Genomic DNA, 19,518 nt, shown 5'->3' with positions numbered 1-19,518 from the left:
AATTGAGCAGGAAATATTCAATAGGGCTTTCTTTTCACTCAGCTAGAAGGAGGAGCTCATTATATTGGTTCCCAATACGTCCTGTAGTTATATTAACTTGCTTTATACATTAACATGCACAACTCACTGCAGCAGACATGAAAAGCAAATGACAGAGAAGACATGTTGTAGTGTGAAATGTAAAATGTTGTCAAATTCTAACTCAAACAGGTAGCAACAGCCTGCTAGCTAGTTTGAAAAGACTTTTTAAATTAAAATTTGTTATTACTGTTAATTTAGTTGTTTCTAAGAGATCAGTATGTGCTTATAAGAAAAAAATCTGACAGAAAGGGATGAAGTAAAAAGTAAAAGTACTTATTAGGCAAGGTTAACAGTTTATCCTTCCACAAATTGTCTAATAAGCTGCAACTGTAAAATATCATATATGAGGTCTGACAATTCCGTTCACAAACCCATCCTGGAAAAGATGCTCCACACCACACTGCTGAATATCACTACAGTCACCTTTGAAGTACTCCCCTTGGGAAGCTATGCACTGATGCCAGTGCCTAGCCCACCACCCTTTAAAGCAATTTTGGAACTCTTCTTCTGGAATGGCTGTCAAATCTTTTATTGTATTACCCTTGATGTCCTGAATGTCATCAAAATGCCTTCCTTTCGATAAGTCATGGGGGGCCACATCAGGTGAGGAGGAAGGATGTTCCAGTACAGGTATTGGTTTACTGGCTAAAAACTTCCTCACAGACACTGCCCTTATCATCATAATGCAACAGTCATGAGTTGCTGGCCAAGGTTTTTGGTTGACATTTTCCTGTTTCTCTCCCCATGCTTACATGGACTGCCATGCTTCTCAGTCACCAGACAACTCTGACGTGCCATTTGATGAATTTTTGCAATGTTTTCATCAAATCTGCTTGTTAATGGCTGTCTCAACCTCTCCATCAGTGAGGCTTTCTCCATTTGTACATGGCTGTTTTCTTCATGGCATTATTCCCATAAAACTTGAAATAATACGTTCCTTATTTCTCTTCTGCTCGTGCCAAGTTTAACAAGAAATTTAATGTTTGTTTGTTGCTCTAATTCAAGCACTGACATTCTGACAACAGCACACAGAAACACACAACGCACTCAGCAAGACACTGTTACATGTGGACAGGAGCAAAACCGTGAGACACGGATACACTGAGGTTATAAACTTACAAGTGGTTTCCACAGTGCTGCCAATGTAGCGCACAGTGGCAAGTTTGCAAACTTAATTATTAGAGTTCATGTATATATTTATTGTACATATAAATTTGTTGGCCAGTCGTGGCTACTCACACCTGTAATCCAACACTCTGGGAGGCCAAAGAGAGTGGATTGTTTGAGCTCAGGAGTTAGAGACTAGCCTGAGCAAAAGTGAGATCCTGGATCCACTAAAAAAGGAAAAAAAAAAAAAAAACCTAGTCAGGCATAGTGGCACAAGCCTGTAGTCCCACCTACTTGGAAGGCTAAGGCAAGAGGACTGCTCAAGGCCAGTTTGAGGTTGCTATAAGCTATGATGCCACCACACTCTACCCAGGGCAACAGAGTAAGACTGTCTCAAAAAAAATTGCTTATGATAATATCAATATATCTTTAATATATGAACTATATTTCTATTTTAAACTTACATCTTAACATATTTATTCTATAAAAAACATGATTCTGCCTCATTATTTTCAATAACCTCATAGTAATTTCATTGCAGAGCTGAGCCATATTATAATCAACTGTTGTCCTAGTGATGGGCATTTGTTGCCTCTTGTTTCTTACTATTGAACAGTGCTGCTTGTACATATACCTTTGTATACATGTGTAAGTATACTATGAAATAAGTTCTCAGAATGGACAAATCAAGGGCATGCAGATCATAATTCTGTTAAATCCCATCAAATCGCTTTCTAAAAAGGCAGCACAAAGGCCAGGTGCAGCAGCTCACACCTGTAATCTTAGCACTCTGGGAGGCCGAGGCGGGAGGACTGCTTGAGCTCACCAGTTTGAGACTGAAAGCAACACCCCTTCTCTAAAAATAGTCAGGTGCTTGCTTCCGCAGCACATATTGTAAAAATAGTCAAGTGTTGTGGTGGGGTGGGCGCCTGTAGTCCCAGCTACTCAAGAGGCTGAGGCAAGAGTATCTCTTGAGCCCAAGAGTTTGAGGTTGCTATGAGCTATGATGCCACTGCACTCTACCAAGGGTGACAAAGTAAGACTCTGTTTCAAAATTAATTAATTAATAAAAAGGCAGCACAGTATATTTTAGGTAATATTTACCTTTTTGCTTATGAGAGTTTCCAAATTTTCCGACATGCATGGAAATACTTTCCCACAATTAAAAGTAAATCCATATGTTCACCCATACACACATAAATGAGATCAATCTGTAAATATTGATAGAAAATGATTTGAGGATACAGTGTTAAGTTTAAAAGCAGAGCACAGAACACGGGCAGTGTTACATATGTGTATGCACAGAACACCTCTGGAAGGTGAACTGGCCTGGGGAGAACGGGTAGAAGGCAGATTTTCACTGTTCATCCTTTTTACTATTTGGCCTTTTTATCCTTTTTCTGTACTATCTATTCAAATACAAATGTTTTAACCTTATTGTTTAAAAGAATAAGGTTGTGTTTACAAAAAAAAGTCCCCTTTTTCACCTATAATATTTATAATTTCACCTATAATTTCATTTCTTACCATAGTGTAACTACTAAGTCAGGGATCAAGTCTTGCCTTCTACCCAATAGATAACCTTACTGAATTTTGAAGTTTTTAGGAGGCAAAGACCGTGAGTGGAGGGGAAAGAGTAAGAGCGCCATTTGAGGAAGGTCTAGAAGCCCTTGACTGAACATGGTCGCCACGGAAGGCTAAACGTTTTCCAGGCCCATATCTGGGTGATACACAGGGCTTGTTTCTATACTATTACCGAGATAAGCACGCGGGGTGCAAGGTGAGGTTCACCTCCTAGCTGGACGCCGCTGCTTCCAAGTCCCAAATCAGAGAGGCGAGTCAGCAAAGGAGCCCAGAGAGGCGGGATGATGTGCATTCCTGACCCACCAGGCAGCCCGGGAGCCCTGCACACAGTCCTCGGAGTCCAGCGCCGTTGAGTCACTGGCCTAAGCCCAGGGCCGGGAGAGGGCATCCAGACCCTGTCCTCCTACCTGTCTAGGAAACGCAGCTGCCGCGTCGAAGAGGTGCCTCCTTGAAAGCAGCGTCGGTACCTGCCGGATTCTCAGTTACCAGCCGGATCCTAGCAACGGCCCTGGCTCCTCCTCCCCCGGCCAGGGCACCGCCCCCAGGAGAAGGGGGAGAGGCGGGGAAAGGGGGAGGGGAGGGGCCAGAGCCGAGAAAGCGACAGGGATGCTAACCTCTCCACGATCCCTTTACACCTGTGAAAGGGCACAGTTCCACGAACCAAACACTGACAGCAGTTTAAGCTTTCGGATATGAAAAAATCAGAATCAGAGGAAACATAAATATGAACTCAGAGGCAAGAAATGGTCAAAGGAAAAGTAGGTGTACAACAGAAGGTGACTACTTGCTTTTGTTAAATTTACAACTTGGCTCTTAGACTTTTGCCAGCCAAAGAGATAAAAGAAGTCAGCAACTGTTTATTCCCCTTACAATCAGGAAAAGCGAAATTTACGTCAAATACTAACTTATAATGATTTTTTCCGTATCAGTAAATTTTTTCAATAAAGCTAGTTTTTAAAGAAGCATAAAACAGTATTGAGGGAAAGGTCAAGTATGTTCCTGTTACAAATGTAGTGACGAAGTACATGTGGCTATCTCATAATAATAGCAAACATGTATTAAACAGTCATTTTTTATTTAATCCTTAGGATGATTTTGTTAAGAACTACTATTAGTCCTATTTCACTAACGAGGTATTAAGCCATAGAGGTTTAGGGCGGCGCCTGCGGCTCCAAGGAGTAGGGTGCCGGCCCCAAACACTGGAGATGCCGGGTTCAAACCCAGTCCTGCGCCCCCACCACCACCACCAAAAAAAAAAAGACATAGAGGTTTAGTAAGGGGACCAGGATTAAACCCACACACTCTGACTCCAGAGCCTAAATTTTAAATCACTACTTTCTGGTACTATGTGTAATACCCTTTGATATTTAAAAAGGATGAATAAGAATAGGACAAATCCATTCTCTCATTCATAATATTCAGTGTTTTCATCTCCCCATTAACTTCCTACTGACCAATGTCATTTTTAAGTCTTCATCTCATATTTTACTAGAACATTAAATACTTATTAGATGCTCAGATAAAATTGGCTTAGCTTTAGTAATGATTGTAAATAAAAGCAAATGCATCTTAATCACTTCCACACATTCATGAAAAACAAAGAGGGGAAGGGGGTACAGGTAAACCCTAGGGTGAGTCTTTTACCTATAAGGTAAACACGGGCAGACGGGTGGGGAGGTGTGCAGACAAGGTTTTCTACATACCCACTCCCATCTCCAAAATCATAATGTCTCTTACATTCTACTACTAGTAAGAATTTTACTGGTTTTATTTACACGCTTTTTAAGATCTCCTCTTCAAATTTTATGATACACTGTCCTCCACATTAAAACAATCTGAAAATACTAAGTTTAGGAATAGAGGCACAAGATGGAGGAAAAAAAGATAGGTGGGAGAGATCTTCAAGTACCTCAAAATGTGACTTGCTATCCACTATATATTCTTATTTTATCGACAGTTTGTTGTGAAGATGAATTTATACAACTCAATCTTAACATAAGAGCCTAATTTAATAGGTTTCTTGGGCAGCCTGTATGCCTGTGATTTTTTGTCAATTCCAAAAATAAGAGTAATTTTACAATATCATTTTCCATTCTCCTTTTCACAACAAATCCATGCATTTTCAAAGGCTTTATTGTCCAAAATGACTCCTTTTTATCTCTCATGGAACATCTACCTTTATTTATCTTAGCATTTGTTTATGTAATATACATTCTTTTCTGTGGTTTTATATTTACAAAGATGCCACCTAGTGGCTTTATAAAAAATTAACCATTTCAAAGTATTTCCCATAGTTATTCCAGGCTAAAATGAACAAAGAATTTTTTTTTAAATATTAAAATAATTCAGAAAACTAAGGACCTGAAAATCATGCTTTGGAAATTACCAATGTGGATTAAATTCGGATTATAATGCCTCTTTCTAAGCTTGTCAAGAAGTAGAAATGTAAGTCCATTGTCCCTTTTGTGAAACCTGTTGAGGTAGATGTATTTTTTATTCAAATATTCAACATGGACACACACCTTATGTAACACCTTCAGTGGGTCTGGGGAAATAGTCCAGAACCAAATACATTAATATTTCTATAGCAGAATAAGATCACAGATAGCCTTATATCAATTTAGGTCAGGTTTGCTGCCAATGAGTTATGAAAAACTATTTTCTGAGGTTTTTGAAACTTGAAATTTAGATAAGGAACTATGGTGTTGTTTTACCCAGAAAAGAAAAAAATCTCCCCTTAGAAAAGGATAGTAAAATCACAATATTCTAGAAAATAGTAATACTTATCTTTAGAAAAGCTAAAAGGTTTACTTTAAAAAAATGGTTGAAGATCATGAGAAATACCAAAAGAAGAAATTTTTACAATGATTTTCATTTACAGTCATATATAGAAGCTAATCTATCATAAATTACATTTAGGCATACCACAAAAGATTAGCTGCTAATATAAAGCTAAACATCACTTTGAAAATTTTTATTGATGACAATGCATGCCAAGTTCAGTTTATATTAACTCCATGGCACGTTCAAAACAAATTTTTAACCTTGGTTTTGTTTTTTTCTTTCTAGGTATGATTTGCCATGTTCTAATTCACCATTACTATGTTCATTTAAGTATGTGTTGATGGTGCCATGCTTAGCCTGGATTTCTTGTATAAATCCTATGCACACTCTTTGTTAAACCTCCTTTGACATGAAATATGAATAAAAACCAAACTTGGTTAAGACACTGGGATTTAAGGATAGCCTATGCTAAGTTACTACTTTTCTAATTTTCTTCACCGTCTAAAATATTGATTATATTGATAGTCTTCCAGATAGATTCCTCCAGTCCCCATCAATAATCCAAACCCCTTGTCATATCCCCCCTTTGATTTCCTGTGAATCCTGTCTAAAATAAAACCTCATCCTCCTCTAAACCCAACTCCTATCGCCTAATTTTATTTTTTTCTCCAAAACTTAGCATTACTAAACTATTATTATAGCATAGGCTACAAAGTCAATGAACATTGACTTGTAATAAAAAGACAGCACTCAGCAAATGCAAAATACGATACATCCAGCAACTTGATACAAATATTTAATTCTATAACCCTGAATGTACTTGTGCAAGGTGTTAACTTATCTGTATATAACCATGGTAGGTAAGAGGGAAAAGGTAAAGCTGATACTAGCCTATCTGTAGAAATTTTCCCATGCAGCCATAGCTGAATTTCTCCCTTTGAAATTAGACACATTAATAAATACTGTTACTGGCTTAATTAGCTTCACCCCTCTGGCTACAGTTTAGGATTAAAAAAATACACAGTTAAAGAAAAGCTCTAATTGTGAGGAAAAGGCAGGGTGATAAGAGAGTGCTGGAGAGTTGAAGGGCTACAATGAAACCTGAAGCCTGACTGCACATGATCACTGCTATTGTTGGTATGATGTTTATTCTATTCAGATGACAGAATTGTTCTTCCCGGTGTAGGAAGGATGGTGCCTTACTGCTGTAGGGTACCATACGTCCTGTTTGTCTAGGACATACATTACCCTTATGAAGTTATTAATAATTTCATCCTCAAAATCACTCAAGGTTGAATAAATTAAATGGTTATCCCAAATATAAGCCATTTTCATCCCAAAGGAAAAGAATGCCCAGAGATTGGAAATCTTCTGCACTAAGTCAGGTGTAGAAGAAAACAGGGAGAAATGAAACAGGCCATTCTGAAAATTACTCAAGTTAGTGCAGAATGTTCTCAAAACAATGAACATCTTTGATTAGAAAAATCATTTGCAACGTGATCAGAATGCTTAATCTGGAAATGTATAGGAACAATTAGAAAAAGGCAGGAGTAAAAACAATCAGGTGTAAGACTGTGTGGGCAGCTGGGATGGCAGAAAGAATGACGGAATAAATTGAAATACTTTTTAGAAACCTGCCTCATTGATGTTACCTGCTTATGGGCAACAGGAAGATCTTTGCACAAACTGAAATTTAGTTTACAATTTCTGTTCATATTTGTTCTTTATAGTTATTTTAAACAAAAAAGTCAAGAGAGCAGGATCTAGGTTCATTTGGTACAGCCCGTACAGTTCAAACAGAAACGATAACATCCCAAGTATATCCACAAAGAATAGTATAAAAGGAACATATTGCCTAGCCTCAAAATTTAGCTCCACATCTTACTAGCTATGTGACCCTGAGTATGTTACTAAACCATCATTTTGCTTCAGTTCCTCCAGGCCATCGTGTTCCACAACTGCAGGAGAAAACTACTCACACTGGATCTGGCTGCTTTGTCTGAAAAATGAAGATAACTTGCAGTATCTCTTTCTTAAGGTTGCAGTGCAGATTTAATGAGTGGAATTAGTCAAGTATTTACAACAGTGCCTGGCATTCACATGAAATCAAACATTAACTATTACTATATCATTAATTCTATAAGACTACTATTCTTCAACTAGCATCACTAATGCAAACACCAGAAAGGTCGCCTTTTAATTAACAAGGCTTTAGTAACAATGCTGGTGAAATATAAAAGATGCTCAACAAACATGAGAGAAATGGGACTGAAACTATGATGAAGGCACACCAAGAAATCTCTTTTATGTGCCCAAAGGATCTGAAAAAATGGGTTAGAAAATTAGCCCGAAAGCATCCTCACAAATATACATTAGGATCATATTACATTTACTCTATTCAGATGACAGACTTGTTCCTCCTGGTGTGGGAAGGATGGTGCCCTACTGCTGTACGGTGCTATACATCCTGTTTGTCTAGGACGTACCTTACCCTTATGAAGTTATTAATAATTTCATCCTCAAAATCATTCCAAATATAAGCCATTTTCACAGCAAAGGAAAAGAATGCCCAGATATTGGAAATCTTCTGCACTAAGTCCAGGTGTGGAAAAGTATGACCACGGCACACCAAGAAATCCATGCTTTCTCTATATTTACTCAGTAGTGTATTGCAAATTGAAGTAAATGTTTAGAGCTGAAAAATGTGGTTATAATTCATAAACGCTATTTATTTTGCAAAGTTGGAAGGAAGTCATTCTGAGAGCTTGATAAATTGCCTCAATTTAGTCACTGAGTTCATGATGACACTAGAACAGTGGGAATAAGAACCCCTGAACTTCTGACTCTCTACAACTATTTCCACTTCCTCTCCAGGAAAAGTTTTCCACACTCAAGGAAGTAATTCAATCTGCCTTATTTAATATTTATTTCACATTCATGTCAGAGCTCTCTGAGGAGAGAAACATGCTGGAAGAAAAGGAAAAACAAAATTTTCTTTCTCATTCTGAAAGATTTTGTCTTGCCACAGAGTAACAAAATATACAGATATATACACAAGCACATGTGCACACACACCAGAAAAGTACTACCTATAAAGGAAAGAGATACCAAGTTAAATTTAACCAGGTGTTTAGAAAGGCTGGGGGCTGGTCGGCAAAGGTGAAAACATAAAAAATAACTTTGTTACCCTTTAAGCTCTCTAGGTTCTTTCCTTGAATAGTATTTGTCTGATACCCACCAACCCACATGTGGAAACTTAGTGAAAACTATTCAGTAATTCCATTTTGAATATACAGCCCTATAACTAAGAATAGAAGCCCTCCCCCCATATGTCAGGGACTCTTAATGTCTCTTCTTTTACAGAAATCTACCTCCTTTTTGATGTAGTTGCGTTGATCAAGAAAATTAAATATTAAAGTCTAGAATGCTAACTTACTCAAGTCCAACAAAAAGGTTTTCAAACTGTGTACAATAAATCTTTCTTTAAAGTAAAAATTAACCAAATCAATTTCTTCAACTTTATAATAAATTCTAATTTTGTAATTTTCAGAAATAGAGTAACAAAAGATGACAAAGTTAAGACTATATGAAACCAAGTAAATAGAATAACTAATTCAAATAAACACTAAAATAAAATGACATTTATTATGGACTTGGTAATCAGTATATAATTACATGTTTAAGTTTTACTTTATATACATAAGCTCACAGCCAATGTTAATCACAATTTCAAATTTTACCACTAGCTACTTTTGCTATTTTATCACATTTGAAAATATTTGTTCTTACCACTTTAAACACTTACCTATAAGTTTGTTTACACAATAATAATTAAGTGCCTTTCTTTTTGTCAGGATATTAAAAAAAAGAAATGACATATTGAAGATACTACTAAGATATTTTACTTTTCAATTATGTCTTCTGCATTGAAGATCTGTAGAAATGTTTTCTAATTAATTTTCCAGTCTTCCCATAACCTCTCTGTTCACAGAAATATCATCTTTGAAATAATCTGTGACTCCTTTACAAATCAAAAATTGATTCACCAGACCTTATTACCATAATTACCAATTTTAATAAGTCTCTTAAATAGGTTCTGTATCAGTTTGATAATGTCACATAATTTAGACACATTTTTAAAATAGAATACTAATTACATCAATTTCCCATCAACCCACCAAAGTCATTCACTAATGATTATATTGGCCATTTCCACTGATTGGCAGGAGCCTCTTCCACTAATGGCTCCCATGGTTTCCACTGCATCATTTTTCTTGCCAGACTTAGTTCATATTCAGCCTGTTAATAAAATTTTTTAAAAGATCATTTGATTTTATTGTTTAACAGATATTTATCAGAGCAAACAACTGAAATGTAACTATTAGAGCTACTACTTTCATATTAATATCACATGACCTATTACAACATTAACTGTGGAATATTATATATTGAAATTACCTTAATTCCCACAGCTACACAATCATGAGTAGGAAAGGATATCTTCTGATTTCTTCTAATTAGAGTTCAAAAGTTTAGTCGGTGAGCTTTAGATCTTAATTGTGTTTCTTTTTCTTTCTTTTTTTTTGAAACAGAGCCTCAAGCTGTCACCCTGGGTAGAGTACAGTGGCATCACAGCTCACAGCAACCTCCAACTCCTGGGCTTAAGCAATTCTCTTGCCTCGGTCTCCCAAGTAGCTGGGACTACAGGCACCCGCCACAATGCCTGGCTATTTCTTGGGTTGTAGTTGTTATTGTTGTTTGGCAGACCCGGGCTGGATTCAAACCCGCCAGCTCTGGTGTATGTGGTTGGCGCCTTAGCCACTTGAGCTCTAAGCAGCGAGCCTTAATTGTGTTTCTTAAGTTTTTTGAGAATCAGAAATATGTCTCTCCATCTCTGCCAGTGGCTTACAAACTTCATTTTACTGTTGCTCAACAGTAAAAAAAATACACTTTACTATGGAATCCACAATACACAGTAAATAAAATTAAAAAAAATACTATCTTTACTAGCAGTAATATATTCTATTTTCCATTGTATTTTTTAATGTTAATCACGGTATTAATTTCATGCCCATAATTGCTTAAGACTCAGAGTTTGTAAGTGATCTGTAGAATGTAGGATCTGTAAAAAATATTTACTAAATTAATTCCTGGATGAGATTGTATTTCAATATTCTTTCAAACACAATTTATAACATATTTAACAAATATATTTTAGGTAATTCCTTTTTTGTTTGTTTATTTTTAATGACAGGGTCTTGACCCTATAGTTTAGGCTAGGGTGCAGTGACACAATCATAGCTCACTATAACCTTGAAGTCCTGGGCTCAAGGGATCATCCTACCTCAGCCTCCTAACTTGTTTATTTCATATTTTTTCTACAACAAAAAAGACCTATGACAAATCTAGCCAGCTTAAAAGATGATTATTATTAAGCACCTGTCAAAATGTTAAGAAGTAATTCAAAAACAGAGTAAGTGCTTGTTATACCAAATGATATTATTCTGCAGTTAAAAGGCAATATCCCATTTATGCCGGTGATCAAAAAGCCAATCTGTAGCAGCAACTACACAGAAACAATGAGTTAAAGAATAGATAAATAGAATCAGGAAGTAGAGCTGTTACTAACACTGAAATGAGAAAATAATTTAAATACTGACAAAGTATTACCTAAGGATGGCTGTCTCCCTGACCGCCTTTTGCCTTGGGTCTCCTGTACGTCCATGTTTTCTCTAAGGCATTTTATAGCATGAGGTGGGTACCTATCCCTTAGGCACCTGGACCCAGCTGTATCTGGCCCATGCCACCCATTTCCTCTGTTTTCTGACACATTGTCCTTTCCTCATTCCTCTCATACCATCCATCTAGAAAAGAGGCTACCATGGTAGCCACTACCCTTCTGTGGCTACTGAGCACCTAAATCAGCTAGTCCAAATTCAGATGTGCTGCAAAAGGTAAACTACACCCCTCATTTTGCAGATTTAGTATTAAAAAAGGAATATACACGGTAAAATATCTCAATATTTGTATAGTGATTATATGTTTAAATGACTATTTTGGCTGTACTGGGTTAAATAAGACAAGCCACCACTTATACAAGAAAAAAACCTACAGTTTAATTTTGTTTAATTTTGTTCAATGCTTTCCCTTTGGTTATATATAGATTGTAGAAATAAGTAGACTATGGAAGTAAATAAGCAAAAAATATACTATTTTAAGTATTCTATAGTTGGCTTTAAATCATCTGTAGTATTTTTGTTATGAAAATATAGTATTTTTGCACTCTAAACAGTGAACATAGCTCATCTTACTAACAGCTTACAGTAGTAATGATCAGGTTTTGTTCTGTGCCTTAAATTTAGATAAATTACAATATTGTACTGGATTTATACTAACCCCAGGTACATGCTAAAATGAGCTACTGAATAAATCCTTTTCATCAAAATAAAGTCTTACTCCCTGTGTTTTACTTAAATTAAGAGCTGCTTATATAGCAAAATGACATTTTTTAATGAAACAGAGCTGACACCATAGGAAATAAAATAAAATGCTAAATAACATTTTTTAGTAGAAATTGTTTCTCATAAAAGTTTTACATCATTACAAAAAAAATTAAGAAATAGAGAAAAAAGCCTTTTGTTGTATGACTAATGCTTTGATTAATATGTTTGTTCAAAGGGCACTTTTCATTTTCTTGTTATTAGCATCAGTCATTTCAATTGAAATTACTAGTCAAACATCCTTACATAATTTGAATTAAATTCTTGATACACATCACTAAACTACTTTCTAAAAGGATTAATTTTGGCCCAGTGCAGTGGCTCATACTTGTAATCCTAGCACTCTGGGAAACCAAGGCAGGAGTTCAAGACCAGCCAGAATAAGAGTGAGACCCTGTCTCTAAAAATAGCCAGGCATTGTGGCAGGCACCTGTAAGTCCAGCTACTTAGGAGGCTAAGTCAAGAGGATAACTTGAGTCCAAGAGGTTGAGGTTGCTGTGAGCTATGACACCATAGCACTCTATTAAGAGTGACAAAGTGAGACTCAAAAAAAAAAGAGGGTTAATTTGTTAATTTTTAGTGCCACAGCAGTGTCCCCAAAACACCATCTTTGAAAACACATCTATGTTAGTTTAATTTGATCAAGGAAAATTGTCCCTTTTTTAAAAAAGTAGTACATTTCCCCTCATTGCTAATAAACTTTTAAAATATATTCCTGTATTTTATAAATTATAACAATATTTTTATCTATCATTTGGTTTTAATTATACTTACATATTTGAACATTTTTTAATAAACGGTATCTTAAAATTAAACTGCAGTTTTCTCATATAGTTAAGAAAGATTTCTAAACAGAATAATTTAAGATTTACATATCTTAAATATAATTAATATTAATTTTTTTTTTTTTTTTTTTGCAGTTTTTGGCTGGGGCTGGGTTTGAACCCTCGACCTCCAGTATATGGGGCCAGCACCCTACTCCTTTGAGCCACAGGTGCCACCCAAATTATAATTCTTCCAATCCCAATTTCTCTTCATAATCATGCTTATATCCTACTGTTCACTATGTTTTTTGTCTGGTTAGTACTTGAGAAACAATGTAAACCCAAGGTCTCAAATATACTGTACAATTAATTGTTAACTTGGTCAAAAGCTCCAAAAACCAAAAATAAAGAATATTTTGTTATTCAAAACATCTGCATTTGTCTCTATTAAAATATGCCATACTCTTAAAATAAGCTATTATATCTAAAAAGATAAAAATATTAAAATGACAGTAATATTGTATTACTTATTTAAACTAAGGAGAGCATGCTGACTAATCCTCAGAGTATGATACTACAAACTTCTAACAAAGCCTCACAAATTCAATCTACAATCAATTATATTTAACTGACGTATACCTTAGAAGTACCACATTTTCTGCATATAACTAGTCTTATATTTGATGAATTGATATAAATAAATTTAGTTTCCTTTCTGTATGGAATGTTAGCTTTGTGCTTTTATATAAAATGAAAATTTGAAAACAAACACCTAAATATTCAACTTTTTCTTTACCTGAAGAATCACCTCTTCTATTTGGCCACCCTGAAGTTTGTCTTCTAATTTGTTAACATCTGGTTCCTATAGTTTCAGGTAAAAAAAGTAAAAAAAAAAAAGTTTTAATGCTTTTTAATGCATTTAAAAGTTTAAATGCATTTAATGCTGAATGTTTCAATATTTTACATTTTTAAAATCCATATGTAAAGAAGGGTTTATAACAAACAATTTTTCTTATACTCTTACTAAGTTTTTACTATTGGTAGAGGATACCTTAAAGTCAAGAAAACAAAACTGATTTAGCTACTTACTGCTTTAACCATAGCCAGCTTCTCATTTGTAATCTGTTCTGTGTACTTTCTATATGCTGCATTTTTAGGGATTTGCTCAAGAACATCAAGAATCTTTGTATACAATATCCTTAGCCTCTGAAAAGACAAACCACACAAATTTCCATTTATTAAAATGTTATCAAAGATTTAAAGGAATACTTTAACAAGTTTCGTAGACCAAAATAAAAGGGCATACCCCTCCCCCAAAAAACCCCCAAACAAAAAATTTCATACCTGCTTTTTAAAAAAACATTTAACATTCATGCCCTATTCACAGCCTTCACCACTTAGGAAACAATGTGAGTATAAACGTGGAAACTCTTTCTATAAATTGTATGTATAACAAAAGTTGTACATAAGTCAAATTTAAGCTAATGACCTTTTTCAGAAATCAAATAATTCACTAAATCAGTATTTCTCAAATTGAAGTCCTAGGCACTGCAAATTCTTCTTCCCCTATTTTTCTTATCCGAATTTCTACAGAAATAAATATATATATATATATATACGCATTAGATCAAACTTAACTGAATATAGTCATAGACTGAGTTGACAAGCTGGCACACACCTGTATTCCCAGCTACTTAGGAGGCTGAAGAAGGATGATCAATTGAGCCCAGGAGTTAGGAAGTTAATGCAATTATTCAAACAAGTGATGATAGTGGCTAAGAAAATGGTAGCAGCAGATAAGGTGGTGAAACAGTCAAAATCTGGATATCTTTTTAAGGTGGAATCCAGAGTTTTTACTGAAAAACGTATACCAAATGTGGAGTGAGAAAAAAGGAAGAGATTAAAGATGATTTCAAGGTTTTTGACTAGAGCAAAAAGAATGAAACTACCATTAGAGAGGAGTAAGCCCCAGGGAAAAGCAGGTTTTAGGAAGAAGATGAGGAACTCCATTTCTGACATGTTAAGTTTGGGTTGCCTGTCTAATACAAAAATGCAGATGTCCACTTATCCAATTAAATATACAAAACTTTCATAAAGGGAAAGGCCAGTGTTCGATATGGAAATCTAAGAGTTTTAAGGGCATAGGTGGTGAGTCTAGTCACCAAGAGAGAACAAATCTAAATAGAGAAAACGTCAAAGAACTAAGTCCTGAAGAATGCCAAAATTTAAAAGTAGGGATAAAAGTACAGAAAAACAATGCCCAGTTAACAAAGTGATTGATGTATAGAGTCTCAAATGTGTAAAATACTGGTACTGGGTCAATGAAAGTAAATACGAGCTGACCACCTGATTAAGCACCATGGAGATCACGGGTGACCTTAAAAAGAAGAGGTGTAGCCAAGGTTTGACTAAAGTGCTTTAAGAGTAAATAAAAGAAAAAAAAATGAAAACAGCAGGTACAGATACTCTTTTTGAGTTTTACCTGAAAGGGGAAATAGAGAAATGGATCGATTATTGAAGGGAGGAGAAGGATCAGTGGAGTTTTATTTTGTTTTGGTTTTGATGGGTGCATTTCTGAATACTGATGGGAAAAACCTAGCAGAATAGAAAACAGGGCAATTGATAAGGCAACATCTTCAGTAAGCTCAAATCTAGGAAATCTAGGGCATCCCTAAGCAGAAACTGTGGCAGGAGGCGGTGGGAGGGAAGGCAAAAAAGGAAATACAGATACACCCACAGGCGAAGTCACGAAAATGACAAGGAAAAAGTCAACAAGAGTGGCATGACAAAAAGGTCACGGCAAAGGGGGTGGGACATCAGACCAACTTAATGGACAGACACTGTCTTTGGGGCTTGAAATATAAGTATCCCATTAACGTTGCAACGGTTGATGGCTGCAAGGTCACAGGGCTCTTAGTCTTCCTTAGGAACTTAAAAACGGTAAAACAAAACAGGTACATACCTCGTGTGGGGTCTCACATACGGCCAATCCCACAAGGCCAGTAGTCTGTACAGAAACAAAACCACGATTCATGCTGTTTATTATGGTTTCCACGCGTCCACTACGCTAACGAAAAGCAAAAGCACAGCCCCCCGCCAAAAACTGTCTAAAGCCTGCTAGCTACTCTGTCCTGCCTGCTGGGAGCTTTTTTTCTGCCTCTCTAAGCAAAGCCACTAACCTGGTCACCCCTAAAGGCAGTGCAGAACGACACCCCAAAAGGAACCGCCGCGCCCACGCCAGTTACGGCCGCTGGCAGTGGGAGGTGCGAGTATCGGACTGATTCTGCCCCTACAATCTAAACTCCAACAGTGACCTCCAGTCGTCTCACCTTCTTCAGAGCACCCGCCATGACAGCGCGGACGAGCGGACCACGCGCAGCCCTCTGGGAACCTCGCTCAGACCTGCTCAATCGTCCACCGAGGCTTCCGCTCCGTCACCTTGGAAACAACTTGGCTCCACCCTCTTAGGATCGCCGAAGGAGCAAACGCTTGGCCCTGCCCATCTCAAAGAAAGAAAATTGACGCCTGCGCATTGAGTACACGGGCGTTCCCGCCAGACTGGAGGAAGACAATTGCCGAGAGGTTTGTGTGGTGTTTCTTCTGCCTCAGCTCCTGTCCCTCCACCGCTGATGGCCTGTCCAAGGAGTGGGGGAAACACTCTAGACCAGAGGTCCTCAAACTTTTTAAACAGGGGGCCAGTTCACTGTCCCTCAGACCGTTGGAGGGCCGGACTGCGGGCCTGGGGACAAGTTGGCTGCTAAGCAGGACAGGCAGCGGCGGCAAAAACACCCGGCAGGCCGGATAAATGCCCTAGGAGGGCCACATGTGGCCCGCGGGCCGTAGTTTGAGGACTCCTGCTCTAGACTACCAAAATACTTCTCTTACATACTCTAGGAACCTGCATTCTGCTCAACCTTCCTTTCTCAGTTTAGCAAAATGAAGATATTAGTGATCACTCAGCTGAAAAGTTAATACTTCAGCATAAGGATGTCAGTATTCTCGGTGTTAGGAACCAAGGCCCAATGCAGTGAAAGACTATTTCAACGCTTTTTCCCATTTCATTTGCTGAAGTACCTAGTTCATTTCCTAATTTTCCCTGTTGAAGTGTTACGACTTTCCTCCTACTTACCTCCATAAATACTTTATTGAGCACCCACTATTATGTTTCAGTTACTGGAAGGTACTTTCCAAGATGAGATCTCATACACTGGAATTTACAGAACAATGAAGAAAGCATGCATTGATACATAATTTGGTGTTCAAAAAAAATTTTTTTGCCAAGTTCAGTGGTAGTAGGGAAGAGAATTATAACCAAAAATAGTTGATGACAAGTTAAAAAAGCATTAATGAGAAAACGTACAAAATGACAGAACATGTACAAAAGAATAAAGGTAAAAATATAAATTTTTTTCCAGGTTATTTGATATGAGTGGAAAGGTAGATTTTTGATTAATAAACTGGTTAAGGTCATGAAGGAACTTGTTTCCATTCAACAGAATTGGAATTTTACTTCGTAAAGAATGGGAGCAATTAGATTTTCAGCATCTGACAACAGTTGAGGAAGATAAGCCGGAAAAGGTGGGGCAAGACTAAAGGCATGAGACTAGAAAAGGAACAGAGAAGTAAACCAAAAGCATGCAGAAGAAAGGGAGTAATGGAGAGTAGAGCAGAAATAAACAGAACATTAGCAGAGAAAAATCAATGAAACCATAAGCTGGCTTTCTGAAAAGATAGACAAAATAGGCAGACCATTGGTTAAGGTTTAAATTACTTTTGCCAAGACTTATAATAAAATCAAGAGTAAAAGAATCATCACTAACCACCTTACAGAAATAAAACAGGAAAAAGGAGGACTACTACAACTGTGTGCTAACAAATTAGGTCAGACAAATAAAATGGGCAAATAACCTATGAAGACAAAACTAACAGACTCAAGACGAAATAAAAAATTTAAATAGGTCTAAAATAAGTGAACAGGTTTGATTAGCAAGAAAAAAATTTATCCACTATAAAAAGCCCAGGCTCAGATGGTTCACTGGTAAATTTCACCAAAAATTTAACTATTCCAAAATATAGAAGAAGAGGAAGTACTTTATAACTCATTCACTAAGCCAAGGGTTACACTAAAACCAGCCAGAAAAAGAAATCACCAGAAAATTTCAGGCCAATGTCCCTTGTAAATAGATACAAAAATCCTATTAAAAATACTAGCAAAGGCTGGGCACAGTGGCTCACACGTGTAACCCTAACACTCTGGGAGGCCGAGGTGGGTGGATTGCCTGAACTCAAGAGTTGGAGACCAGCCTGAGTCAGAGTAAGACCCTGTCTCTAAAAATAGCTGGCTTTGGGGTTGGCATCTGTAGTCCCAGCAACTTGAGAGGCTGAGGCAAGAGAATCATTCAAGCCCAAGAGTTTGAGGTTACTGTGAGCTACGATGCCACTGCACTCTTCCAAGAGCAACAAAGTGAGACAAGATGCTGTCTCAAAAAAAAAAAAAAAAAAATGCTAGCAAACCAGAATCAGCAACATATAAAAAAGAATTGTACAGTGTGACCAAGTGGGTCTTAAAATCAATTAAGCTAATGTACCATTTAATAGACTAAAGGATAAAAACTATATACTGATTTCAATAGATGCAGAAAAAGTATTTGACAAATATCCTTTCATGATTAAAAAAACATACTTAAACTAGGAACAGAAGAGAAATTTCTCAACTTGATAAAAGGCATTTAGAGAAATCCCACAATTAGCATCATACTTGAGCGTGAAAAACAGAATTTTTTACTTGAAGATTAGTGACAAGAAAGATTTCCACTCTTGAAATTTCTGTTCAACATTGTGTTGGAAGTGTTTGTCAAGATAATTTGGCAAGGAAAAGACTGAAAAATGCATCCAGAATAGACAAAGAAGTAAAAATGTCTATTCACAGATGCATAATCTTGTATACAAAGAAATAAAATAACATACACACGTAGAGATAGGGGGAGCTTTTAGAACCAACAAATTCAGCAAGGTTGCATTACACATGATCATTCAGGGTCAACTTAGGCTACCATAAAAAAATACAAGTGATTGGGTGGCTTAAACAACAAATACATTTCTCACAGTTGTTAAAGATTAAGGCCAGCAAGGTAGATTTCATTCTAATGCCTTGTCTCTTGGCTTATTAGTGGTCATTGTCCATTAGTGCTTATATTTACCTATTTTTGTGTATGCTTGGAATAGGAGGTACACAGCAAGCTCTCTGGTATCTCTTTTTATTAGAACACTAATTCCATCATGAGGGCCCTACTCTCATGACCTCTCTAAACCCAGTTTTTTTCCAAAGACTCTACTCCTAGTACACTGTGGTACAAACAGTAGCATATGTTTGGGAAAATCGCATATGTTTGGGAGAGGGATACTTCATGCTATAAAACAGATGCAGCATCATCCAGGCTTTGTTGTTGCATTTGTAGAATACAAGTAGAGTAGATGTAGCTTAATTCTTAAGGGTTCTGGTATTTTTGGAATTGTGAATGAACACTGGCTTCAACTTAAAAATCACCAACTGCATTAACCCCTCCTAAGAGAGTCAGGCTGTCCCCTGAAGTTTGAAGGCAGGCATTGGCTTCTCCTGTCTATCTATGCTAGTCCTAGATGGTGTCTTCTTCCAAAAGAAAGCTGTTTCGTCTACACTGAAAATCTGCTGTTTAGTG

At 36.7% G+C, this 19,518-nt stretch overlaps 1 protein-coding gene across 1 annotated transcript; it reads right to left on the bottom strand.

The window, feature by feature from the left end:
• Window positions 1–9,611: 9,611 nt before the first annotated feature.
• NDUFA5 (NADH:ubiquinone oxidoreductase subunit A5) lies at window positions 9,612–16,199 on the bottom strand. Its single transcript, XM_003789779.3, has 5 exons — window positions 16,150–16,199; window positions 15,783–15,827; window positions 13,910–14,026; window positions 13,617–13,682; window positions 9,612–9,855 (listed from the first exon to the last, which is right to left on the bottom strand). The coding sequence occupies exons 1-5, from the start codon at window positions 16,168–16,170 to the stop codon at window positions 9,754–9,756; spliced, it is 351 nt and encodes a 116-aa protein (XP_003789827.1). The 5' UTR covers window positions 16,171–16,199; the 3' UTR covers window positions 9,612–9,753.
• Between the last annotated feature and the right edge of the window lie 3,319 nt (window positions 16,200–19,518).

Source organism: Otolemur garnettii, unplaced genomic scaffold (genome assembly GCF_000181295.1).
Source record: "Otolemur garnettii isolate 467f Iridium unplaced genomic scaffold, OtoGar3 scaffold00037, whole genome shotgun sequence".
Taxonomy (NCBI): Eukaryota; Metazoa; Chordata; class Mammalia; order Primates; family Galagidae; genus Otolemur; species Otolemur garnettii.
The sequence above is the reverse complement of the archived record's forward strand: the minus strand, read 5'-3'. Positions and strand labels throughout refer to the sequence as shown.